Here is a 12,595-nt window from a genome sequence, read left to right on the forward strand (position 1 = left end):
TGTCTTATAACAACAGTTAGGGACTACTTTCTAAATTATTTTAAATATTTGTATGTGTTATATGTGCCCCCAAAAACACATTTATTAGGATACATGTTTATTAGGAGACATATTTATCTTTAATAAGCTAGTGATGAAGAAGCCTAACTAGTTTTAAATGTCTTTTTGGGCACACAACTAAAACATTTAACTTTATATATACATACACACATCAAGAGAAGTTTGAAGAGAAAGGTTTCAGAGTAGCAGCCGTGTTAGTCTGTATCCTCAAAAAGAACAGGAGTATTTGTGGCACCTTAGAGGCTAACAAATTTATTTAATATATAAATTTGTTAATCTCTAAGGTGCCACAAGTATTCCTGTTCTTTTTGAAGAGAAAGGAACTGCAAGTGGCCCAAATGGAGTGTGGAGGAATTGTGGGTGCCCCAATCCTGTGTAAATGGGAAAAGGAGTGAAGTGTGTATCTATAATACCTACATTTGTAAAGAAACTATACTAAACCTGAGATTTTAATATACCAAATTGCAGCAAGACAGAAAAAGTTACACCCAGTTATGTGTCCCTTTATAAAGGGGATACAAACAATACATTATTAACCATATAAAATACAAAGGGGCTCCCACGCTTAACTCTGTGCTAGGGGGAGAGGAAAAAAAAAAAAAAAAAAAGCAGGGCAAGGAAGGAACAATCTGCCTGGCCCCCTAGCTCTGTAATTAGTGGCGTTAATGAAGGAGGAGGAGCCCTGCTATCTGAACTGTGCGTACTCCTTTCGCAACCTGTCTTCGCTAACAAAGGCTCCGGCTCGGCTCAGCGGTTGAAAGAGATGGGCAGCGCTTTTCCTGTCGACTTGCAGCGAAACGCTCGCAATGCAAATTGCCAGACACACTACGTACGAGGCAACCACAAAGCCTGCCCGGAGCTGCTGCTGCAGCTGCTCCAACCCGCCGGCAGCAACCTTTCTACCAGCTGAGCACAGCTGCTTGTCATGGTCACAGCAACCAGGCATAGGGGGAGCAGGCGAGGCGCTCCAGCGGTGCGGGGTCCGCCCCTCCTTCCAGCAGCACAGCTGCTTGTCAGGGACCCTGGTCGTGGTCGGGATGAAGGGGGAAGCGATGCACCGTCTTCCTTCCAGCATAGCTACCGGTCAAGGAACTTGGAAACGGGATGCGAGAGATGAGGGTGGAGAAGGGTCGATGCACTCGCCTCCCTCTAGCATAGAAAGGAGCTTGGGGGAACGATGCACTCGTCTCCTTCACACTAGCACAGCTGTGCCCGCCAGCGGCTGGACCAAACCGCTCCGAGGCATTGGCAGGCTGGCAGCAAGCAGAAGGGCGCACACCAGCCACCGGCTGGCTCTCCCTGCACACACCCTCCTTCCCAGCCACGCCAGCCGCACATGGGTAACGGAACCATATTGTATGCATGAATAGAAAGGCACATACGGAGAGGTCCACGCTCCCTCTAGGTAATACCTCCACAGCCCCGCCGCGTTCACATATGGCACCTTCGTAGGGGGCACGTGTACGGGGCAGAGGTTTGCCATGAGCCCTTTAAGGAGTTCTCCTTCCTGTAAATGATTCACTGGGGATCTCCGATTCTTCCTCTTCCCCCCACTCCCAATGAACCCTCACAATAAGTGACGCTGCTTTTATATTGCATTTATATTGCGCCTCCAACCCCAATGAGCTCTGGGCTTGTGCAAACATTAATGAATAAACACCCCCCCCCACTGTGAACGCTTCCCAAAAAAATCGAGTTTTACGCTTCTGGTGACGTAAATAAAAAATAATAAAATTCCGCTGCGTTATCGCATTTCTTTAAAAAGAAAATCATGGAAGAATAAAAATTCTACAGTCATCTCTGGTGGGCGGAAACAAAGACTTGGCTAAGAAACCAGCTTCTTCACGTTAGTTTCAAGTTGTTGTTTTTTTTTTTAAACTGGAGTGACCAAAGAGAAAAAAATAAACCCAAGAGCCCAAGAGGAAGACAGCAAGCAGCTTTTAGTTTTTTTGTCTTAATCACGGAACGGGAGAAGAAAGAAACAGGCGGTGGTCTGCGCAAGAAGAGGTTTGCAAGAGGAAGCGTCTGAAGAGTGAAGGGGATTTTCTAATCTATTCTCAGATCCCCGAGAAACAGCGTACACGCAATGACCACCATCACCAAAGTTATGGCAATCTGCTGTACAAACTTCAAAAGCAACAAAAGCAGAAAGAGACAACTCCTTGTTATTACTCAAACCACGAAACGAAAAATAGCTTGATTTTATTATTATGGCCATTTCAACCACCAGAAAGGTGTCCCCAAGACCTCAGTAAAAAGCCTTTTCCATCTAACCTTCTTAAAAAATGTGTTCTTGCCTAGATCACAAATAAACAACGAATCTAATGTGCCACCCGTTTCAAAACTACACGACACTGATCAACCCTTTCCTGTTTAAAAGTAACCGGCTTCCTTCTGCCTCTTTCCGCAAGCAAAAAAGGCAACCATTTGTGAGGCGTGGGGGTATTCAGCAAGCCTCAGATCACACTTTACTTTTTCTCCTTAAATCTCAAATCAAAGACAAACTCTTTATTGCGAGACAATTCTGCCGTTATGGTTGCCTTTGTCATTTGACCATGAAAACAATCCCCAAGCTGAGAAACGCAAAGTTGAAATAGATGCTAGACTATAAACCCAAGGAAATGGGGAGTGGAGGGGTGGACAGAGAAAGAAAGAGCCTGAGTCATTTAAATTTCACACGCTGCTTTGCCTTTGTCAAATCCTTACAAGTCAAGGCTTTGCATTTACCCCGTGAGTTGCGCTTCCTGGTGCTCCTCAGTTCGTGCTATTTCTTTTGTCTTATAAAAGATCAGGAGGATACTTATCGTGCAGATAGTCCACCTCTTCCTGACGGAACGCATGTCTTCTCCCTCAGCCACCCCCCTTCTCTTTGTTTGGCAGGGGCGTGCAACAAACAAACAAACACAAAAGACAAAGACTCTACGCCAATTTGCCAAAAAAAAAAAAAAATAAATAAAAAAAAAGAAGGAGCGGGCAGAGATGCGGCTGTTATGGGCAGAAACCACAGGCGGCGGCGAGGGCGGCTGCTGCTCCTCGGCTCGGCGAGTAAGTCCTTCGCCTCCCCCTGGCGCCGCCCGGAGCCCGTGTGCGCCCCGACGCGCCGCCGCTCTCTCTGGCTCGGCAGCGACTCTCACGTTTCTTCCCAGTGTACAGAGCAGGCGGCGGCGGCAGCGGCAGCAGCAGCCTGCGCCAGGCTCTGCTGCGTCGCTAGCCCCGCCCTTTCCCTGGCGGGGAAATGATGAGCGCAGCCCGGCCAATAAGTGGCATGGGGGGCGGGGACTGCTGCCTCCCCAACTTTAAAAGCCTTTCCCGGCGCCTTGAGTGTCTTTGATGCTGCTGCACGCGCTAGAGCTGGGAGGGCGGAGTGGCATCTCACCGCGCTGAAGGGAGCGCCCCGCAGAAAAGTCCTTAAGGATTCCCTTCCCTCCTCTTTGACTACAGCTGGAGGCATGAGCTGTCAACCCCAAGGGGACAGCTGCTTTATTCTGCATGCACCGCTAGAGTCAGTGCGCTGCTCGCAAATCCCGTCTCATACTAGCGCTTGGCACTGACCCCTGGCATGAATTCAGTCATCCACTCTGCAGTTGGTTAGCAATTTCTTTGATGCAAGTATCAGAGTAGCAGCCATGTTAGTCTGTATTCACAAAAAGAAAAGAGTACTAGTGGCACCTTAGAGACAAATAAATTGGTTAGTCTCCAAGGTGCCACTAGTACTCCTTTTCTTTTTTTGATGCGGGTAAAAGGTGTTTATTACAGCTGGCACAAGGGTGTAAAACAATTTATTTTGTGATACCTTTTTTTTCAAACCAGGCCCTTGATGGTATGACCTGATTTTCTTGTTTTTAAGGGGAAGGAGAGGGAATTTTCAGTAAAATCACTTCAAGCACCCTGCAGCAATGGGATAGTAAGAAAATACATTCCCTTTTAAGGAGGGGGGAAGAGTAGGAGAGTTTTTTTTTTTTAAAGGAGGGGCACGTTTGTACCTTTGTTATACCAATAAAATAAAAAAGGATCTTATTAAAGGGGAAAAGGCAAAATGCCACATTTATTGTGAATACAGAGAGAATCATAGTAAGCAGTTAGTTATAGCTATAACATTCCATTCAATTTCATATTTATTCACACATTCATTCATACACACAGGTTCTGCAAGGTTGTTATCATAGTTACCAGCCTTAGAGTTGCTCATGCCAAGCCACTGGCCAGGTGGCCTGGACATGAGGAGGGAGCAGGGCCTTGTCAGATGCTCATCTGATGCTCCTGGAAGTTGGTTTGCAGAATCAGACCCCCAAAGTTCTCACTTTCTAGAGTCCATTTTTATAGGAATTTCTTCCTATGCCAGTCTATGGGAATTGCTTCATCATGCTGTTGCTGAATCAATCAGCAGATGGCACATTCCTGATGGCTCCGTGCTGCCAGATGTTATCTTGTTCTTTGGTTCTCCCATTCTTGAGGCTGTTGGGTGGATTCCAGTCTGCCCTCCGGGGGTCCTCTGGTTATTTCCACTTGACACCTTCGTCAGCCGATGGACACTGGATTCTTAGGCTGGCACCTCCCTGATCATTCAGTTATTATCCACACCAAGCATCCATCCACATACATCCTCTATCTCTCTTTTAATCACAATTGTTAACAAAACAAGATGAATACAACAAAAGGGTGGAGAATCTCTGGGTGCTGTTTCTGTTGTTAAAGAGTATTGCTTTGAGTCTCTCTCTGTGTGAGTAGTTGTTACAAAGAATTGCTTTGAGAACAGACTCTGTCTTAGAATGTACTAACACAATTAGCAGCTTGCAAGTTTCACACAGAGAGGGAGAGAAACAGTACCAAAAACCAAAAGACCTCTTAATTAGTAATACCCTGGAATTTAAACTATGGGGAATCAAACTCATTTGTGATTTTAATACAGAACTTCTTTAATATGATCCAACACCTTGGCAGGCTAGAGTTGGTTTAAGAGGAAACAACATTAACTGACCATGTTTATGCCCTAATCGTGCAAAGATTTATGCATGTGTGTAGTCCCATCAAAGTCAGGAGGACTACTGGCATGCATAAAGTTAAGTATGTGCATAAGCCTCTGCTGGACTAGAGGCTTACTGGACAGCAGCTGCTAAGATTTTAGGAGGCTATAGTTAAATCCTAACCCACTCTGCTCAATTTTATTGTATATACTTATTAGCTGGGTTGGCACTCAACAGGCTGTTACTATCAGACTGCTGCAGGAACAATTGGTATTAAATGGATAGTGGCCCTTTAATACCCAGTAAAGCTGGGGGTAGAGGGAGACCAAACAGAAAGACATGGGCAGTAGAAAATTGTAAAACTTGACCATCAAAAGTGAGTCAAAACCTGGCTCACTTGGGGCTGTATTTACTCTCCTATGGCCCTGCTATGCTCTCTCTCAATAGAATTGACACATCAACTGCATGGGAAATCCATGGAGCTTGACCGGGTAAATACATGAGGGTGGGGAGGGAGGAGTCAACCCCAGGCAGGCAGAACAGCTGTTTGTCTTTTAGCTTAATGGTGGCACAAGAACAAATGGGTATAAACTGGCTGTGAATACATTTAGGCTAGAACTTAACAGAAGATTTCTAACTGTCAGAGTGAGGTTCTGCAAACAGCCTCCCCCTAGGAATTATGGGGTCAAACAACCTAATTAGGTTTAAGATGGAGCTTAATAGATTTATGTTCAGGAGACTGGACTTGATGATGGGTGAGGTTCCTTTTACAAGCCTATCATGTATATAGAGTAATTTATTTTTCCTCCTTTACTGTACATTACTTTGCATTTAATCAACAATGTTCATTTGTCATGTTTCCCATTCATCTACATTGTTTAGGTTCCTTCAAAGTTTCTCTCAGTTGTTTCTCAACTGGCACACAATTATTTATCTTAAGCATCTGCAAATTATTACATCCCTAGTCACCTCCTTTTCCAGATCTAGTGAAGAATACTGAGGCACCCCATTGTTAACTTGACTGTTTATTCCTACACTTGATACATGATAAACCTTTGTCTCTCATCCCACAATTTGTTAGTTTCTTTTGTGAAGAATCTTGTCAAAAGCCTTTTTGGGGAAAAAAAAGTCTAAAATTACATCAAGCAGTTCCTCTTTAACCATTACTCTGACACATTCAAAGACATCAGAGATTAGTGACAATTTTCCTTTGCAGAAACCATATTAGACCCTATCACATGATTATCTTGCAGATTTTATTTTATTTTATTTCAACCAATTGACCAAGTACAGATGTAAGGCTTGCTGGTTTATAATTCCCTAGATCACACCTTTTAAAATGTGTTAATTTGTTCTTTTCCAAGACTGAGCTCTACAATTTTCATACCTAAGCTCCCTCATGAGAATCTGAGGTGTCCCCCCAGCTCCTCACTGCAGCAGAACCTTCTCCCACACATTTGCATGGGCGACTGAAGCCCTCTTGTTGCAGGGTCTCTAACATTTACTACATTCTACAATAATCTACAAATTCTAATATTTATTTAGAGAAGGGGCCCAGTCCAGAACCAGCACCCATTGAAGTCAACAGGAGTTGTACCAGTGACATTAATGAGAACTGAATCAAACAGCAAAGAAAACTGGTGTACTACTGCTCTGATAACCCAGACTCAACAGATAATGGTCTCCATCTGAACATAAGTAACAGAGGTAAGAAACCACTTCACCTTGACGAGATGAGGTCTTCCAAGGATACTTGGGACCATTTAAATGTTACCATTAAGAGCAGACATTTTCTCTCTTTTAAAAAAAATTATATATGAAATACAAAAATCTACACTGACATAATATAAAACTGCACACACACACCCCTGCCAAGCGCATCACCACCGCAGCTGCCCAGCGCCCCACACAGAACCCCCCCACTCGCTAGTTTCCCAATACACACAGATTTCCCCTCCCTCCCTTCCAGTGCCCTTCCCCACAGCCCCACCACCACAACTACACTATGCCCCCTGGAGATCCCCACGGCCCAGGGCCCTGACACACACAAATCTCCCCCACTGCCCAGCACTCTCCAACAGGCCCCCACTGCCTAGCACCCCAAAACATACAAACCTCCCCCACTGCCCAGCGCCCTCTGTACACCTCCCAGACACTCACCATCACACCCTTCCCTGGTCACACTCGCCAGCCCTGCTGGGAAATCTCTGGCTCCTAGGGTGAGAGCGGCGAGGGGAGTCTCCAGACTCTTCATGTGCTGCGCCCGCCACAAGTGCGAGCTCCGTAGCTCCCATTGGCTGGGAAAAGCTCTATGTGAGCTGCCAGAGCTGCGGAGCGGGGCTTGCAGGCGCCGGCAGCAAGCTGAGCCCCCCAACCCTAAGAGCCAGAGGGACCTGCCAGGGGGCGAGGTGGGGAGTCGCAGCGGTGCTTACCTGGGGCTGCTGCCATCCCAGGAAGCATCCAGTCGGCAGGTCCCTCTGGTTCCTAGGGTCACAGGTCGGGTCGGGTGGTGGGGGCAGAGGGCTCTCTGCCCACTCTCGGCACCTGCAAGCCCTGCCCCTGCACATGGGTGCTCCTGCCAGCGGGTGAGCGCCAGGAGCTGCCCCAGGAATCGGTGAGCAGCAGCTGTGGTCTGGACAGTCCCGATATCTGGACAAAGGGCGTCCCGACTGATGTAAGGTCAGGACGTGGGACAAATCTTCTAAAATCGGGACTGTCCTGATAAAATCGGGATGTCTGGTCACCCTATTTGGGGCAATGTAATTGGTGCTAATAGTGACCTGACTGCTGGTTCAAATGCTATCTCTCAGCCTCCTCACATGTTCCAATGTGAAATTACTCACCAGTAAAAATTTGCACCTTATGTCCAGCCTGCATTTGTCTAGCTTCAACTTCCAGCTACTAGAGTGTGTTATACCTTCTCTGCTAGACTGAAGAGCCCATTAAAATATTTGTTCCCTATGTAGATACATACTGACGGTAATCAAGTCACCCTCTCCTTCTTTGTTAAGTTTAATAGACTCAAAGAGCTTACTCTATCACTATAAGGCAGATTTCTAATCTTTTAATCATTCTTTTGGCTCTTCTCTGAACCTTTGCCAATTTATCCTCCTTTATATTCTTACTTCTTGAATTGGGGCACCGGAACTGGACAAAGTGTCACAGCAGTGGTCATACCAGTGCCAAATATGGGGTTAAATAACCTTTACCCCTATTGAGGAGTCCCTGGTTGATGCATCCCAGGACTGTATTAGCTCTTTTAGCCTCAGCACCACAGTGGCAGCTCATGTTCAGGTGATTATGCACCAGTCATTTTCAGCATCATTGTTTCCCTGGATAGAGTCTCCCATTCTGTAAGTAGGGCCTACATTCTTTGTTATGCATTTAGCTGTATTAAAATACATAGTTTGCTTGTAAATTGTGCACAGGCAATCCAGATCACTGAGTTAGTGACCTGTCCTCTTCCTTATTTACTTCTCCACAATAGGGTTGCCAACTATCTAATCACACAAACCGAAACACCCTTGCCCTGTCCCATCTCCGAGGCCCTGCCCCACTCACTCCATCCCCCCTCCTTCTGTTGCTTGTTCTCCCCCACCCTCACTCACTTCCATGGGACTGGAGCAGGGGGTTGGGGTGCAGGAAGGGGTGTGAGATGCAAGCTCTGGGAGGGAGTTTAGGAGCAGGAATCAGAGTAGCAGCCATGTTAGTCTGTATCCGCAAAAAGAAAAGGAGGACTTGTGGCACCTTACAGACTAACAAATTTGAGCATAAGCTTTCGTGAGCTACAGCTCACTTCATCGGATGCATTCAGTGGAAAATACAGTGGGGAGATTTATATACACAGAGAACATGAAACAATGGGTGTTACCATACACACTGTAAGGAGAGTGATCAGGTAAGGTGAGCTATTACCAGCAGGAGAGCGGGGCGGGGGGGACCTTTTGTAGTGATAATCAAGGTGGGCCATTTCCAGCAGTTGACAAGAACATCTGAGGAACAGCGTGGGGGAGGGGGGAAGAGAAAGGGGGCAAGGTGCAGGAAGGGGCTCAGGGCTGGGGTGGGGGTTGGGCTGTGGGCTCTGGGAGGGAGGTGCTTACCTTGGGCAGCTCCCAGGTGATCGTGCAGCAGGGTTAAGGCTATGTCTACACTGGCAACTGAACAACAAAATTTTGTCTTTCAGTTTTTGTCTTGTCTGTCTTTGTTAATCCCGCCCCAAAAGAAAAAAGTTTTGTCATTGACAAGCGCCAGCGTGAACAGCTCTTTGTCATCAGGATAACTCGCCTGCCGACAACGCTAATACTGCTAATTGGGAGTGGACGTTTTTTGTCCACAGGAGAGCAGACAAACAGCAGCTACATGGGGCAACTTTTAGCAGCACGACTGTAGCGACACAGCCGTGTCACTAAAAGCTGCATAATGTAGAAATAGCCTAAGGCAGGCTCCCTGCCTACCCTGGCCCCACTCCATTCCTGGAAGCGGCTGGCATGTCCCTGTGGCCAACGGGAGCTGCAAAGTTGGCACTTAGGGTGGGGGTAGCATTTGGATAATCCCTATCTCCCCCACCCCAAGGGCTGCAGGGATGTGCCAGCCACTTCTGGGAGCAGTGGGTGCCAGGGTAGGCAGGGATCCTGCCTTAGTGTTGCCAGACTTTTAGCGCCTAAAATCTCCTCATTTGGCTTCAGTAGCCTCTGAGAGATAGGGCCTGACTCCGGGAGACTCGGAGGGTTGGCAACCCTACTCCATAAGTGTGTGGGTCATCTGCAAACTACCAGTTATTTTATTTTGTTCCAGGTCCTTGATAAGAAATGTTAACTAGCATAGGGCCAAGAACTTGCATCACCCTATAGAAGAAACACTCAGTGATTCCCCCTTTACAATTCTATTTTGAGTCTTAGCAGTTAGTAATCCATTTAATGATGATGTATTTTTCTTTACTCAAAACGTTATGTGGTACCATGTCAAAACACTATACAAAAGTATTTTATGTCAGCACTATTCCTTTCAGCCAAACTTATCTCTTTAAGAAAAGAAATCAAGTTACGGAAGATCTATTTTCCATAAACCCATGTAGATTTGCATTAATTCTTTATTAAAAAGTCCCATCTCAGCCACTCCACTATCTCGCCCAGGTTTGATGTCAGGTTGAGAGGTCTAAGTTACCCAGGTCATCCTATTTACCCCTTTTTAAAGATTGGCAAATTCCTTTTCTTCCAGTCTTCTGGAACTTTCCCAGTGCTCCAAGACTTATTGGAAAAAACAGTCAACAACATTAATGGGCCAGCAAGCTCCTGAGCCAGCTCTTTTAAAAACACTTGGATGCAAGTTATCTGGACCTGCTGATCTAAAAATATGATATTAGAAGCTTCTGTTTAATAACCTCCAGAGATAATAGCAAAATGAAAAGTGTCCCCCCTCCCACCCCCAAATACAGAACAGAAAATTTTTTTGAACACTTCAGCCTTTTCTGCATTACCACCGCCTAATAATGGACCAATACCATTGTTAGGTTTCTTTAATATTAAACTCCCTATTGTTCTGAACTCTGCTGGCCACAGATTTCTCATGCCCTTTTGCTTTCCATATCAAATATTCTACAATTCACGTTCATTACTATCAACATCCCTTTTCTTCCAGTTACATCACCGGGTGTTCTCATTGCATAAGGAATGCACTATCAGTCCTCTTGACCTCTTTTTGTGGCTGCTATTCCAGGTTAGGAGACTGCAACCTGTCTGTATGCACTATGCAGGGATTTTTTGGCCACTGGAATAGTTCAAATGTGAACTATTGGCCCCTCCTCAACTTGGCCCAGTCCATTATCCAAAGCACTTGTGCGTCAGTCTCTTCAGCACCTACCTCTAAGCTCCTACTTCAAGGCCCACTAGGAGTATGCGGGGAGACCCCTCTACCTGGATGCTCTGCCCCTGTTTCCCCTTCTTGTGTAGGTTGTATGCTAGCTCTCATATGCAGTCAAGTAATAAGCAGAGGCATATAGTTAATTGAGCCAGGTGGTACATTTCTAATGACAGTTTATTACAACACAAAAGGAGTTTACTGTATAAAGAATATTGAAATTCTTATCTAGTACTTCACCAATTACCTTTCTTTAATGGGCCATCAACAGCACTTCACAGCTGTAACAAGCTATCTAAATTATGCCTTGAAATTATATGGTTTGTTTTTTTAATAAAAACTGACATTTACATAAAAAGAATTCATATCAAATATAGTTTATAACATGAATTAAATAGTCTAGTTATACTAATCCAGAAACATGCTCAGAAAAAAAAAATCTTATTTCATGGCAGCTATAAGTAAGATTTTTCACAGAGGGGTAATGGAGAAGCAAAAATTGTGAATACTACAAATAATTGTGCATTTAAGCAGTTCATGTTTTTGTGCGCTAATTCGTTCCAACATCAGACTTCATGAGAGAGGCTGAACTTTGTACTGAATACATTTAGTGACTGGAAATATTTGCATTTGTTAAACCATATTAAGTCTTTTTCCATTAAATACATTTCATTCTACGCATCTGTGCCAAAAAAGCCCCAAACAATCTTGTGTGGTCAAATTCTTCTCTCATTTAAACTAATATAAATCCACAGAAGTCAAAGTAAAAAAATTTACAAAAAGAAAAGGAGTACTTGTGGCACCTTAGCGACTAACCAATTTATTTGAGCATAAGCTTTCGTGAGCTACAGCTCACTTCATCGGATGCATAGTGTGGAAAGTGTAGAAGATCTTTTTATACACACAAAGCATGAAAAAATACGTCCCCCCACCCCACTCCCCTGCTGGTAATAATCACTTTAGATAAGCTATTACCAGCAGGAGAGTGGGGTGGGGGGAGGTATTTTTTCATGCTTTGTGTGTATAAAAAGATCTTCTACACTTTCCACACTATGCATCCGATGAAGTGAGCTGTAGCTCACGAAAGCTTATGCTCAAATAAATCGGTTAGTCTGTAAGGTGCCACAAGTCCTCCTTTTCTTTTTGCGAATACAGACTAACACGGCTGTTACTCTGAAACCTAAAAAAATTTAGTTCTCTGGGCTTTATCACAAAGTCACTTTTTAAACAAGAATCTCCATGTTAAAATATATCTCTGTATTTGTAACTACATGTACTGCAAGGTGGATGTCTGTTCTTGAGGAGGGAGATATTCATATATGCTCAACCCTTTATAATGGATTTTGTTTTACACACCACATTTGCTACTACAAACCATTCTATTTTTGTTATGTAATAAAAATCTTAGATGAATGATTAATCCTTTGAGCAGTTTAAGTACTTCTCATGGTTAGATTCTCCACCCCGAGAGACATGATTCAATATGCATCATCATTTTCCTTGATAATTTCAGGTAAAGATAAAGTTAACACTATCATTATTTAAGTTGTTTAGTGTTGATGTTCAGGAGACAATACTTTGAACAAAACACCAATCTTAACACCTCCCTGCACTGTTCCCTCTAAGCTGTGGGCGCGCACACAGATCCTAAACCCCGTGCACCCGGCGAAACACCACGTGCACAAAAAAATTTGCACAGAAGAAATTTTTTGCAC

General features: G+C 44.7%; 1 protein-coding gene across 2 annotated transcripts in view; it reads right to left on the reverse strand.

Moving 5' to 3' along the window:
- ST8SIA4 (ST8 alpha-N-acetyl-neuraminide alpha-2,8-sialyltransferase 4) overlaps positions 1-3,286 on the reverse strand; it is an 84,594-nt gene extending 81,308 nt beyond the window's left edge. Inside the window, exon 1 of one of the 2 annotated variants that reach the window (XM_007070054.4) lies at positions 2,788-3,286. In XM_007070054.4, the coding sequence (XP_007070116.2) occupies positions 2,788-2,900 (113 nt within the window). In that variant the 5' untranslated portion in view covers positions 2,901-3,286. The remainder of the gene's footprint in view (positions 1-2,787) is intronic. The other variant, XM_037903305.2, reaches the window with a different exon arrangement.
- Between the last annotated feature and the right edge of the window lie 9,309 nt (positions 3,287-12,595).

The sequence above is a fragment of the Chelonia mydas genome, chromosome 5, assembly GCF_015237465.2.
Source record: "Chelonia mydas isolate rCheMyd1 chromosome 5, rCheMyd1.pri.v2, whole genome shotgun sequence".
Taxonomy (NCBI): domain Eukaryota; kingdom Metazoa; phylum Chordata; order Testudines; family Cheloniidae; genus Chelonia; species Chelonia mydas.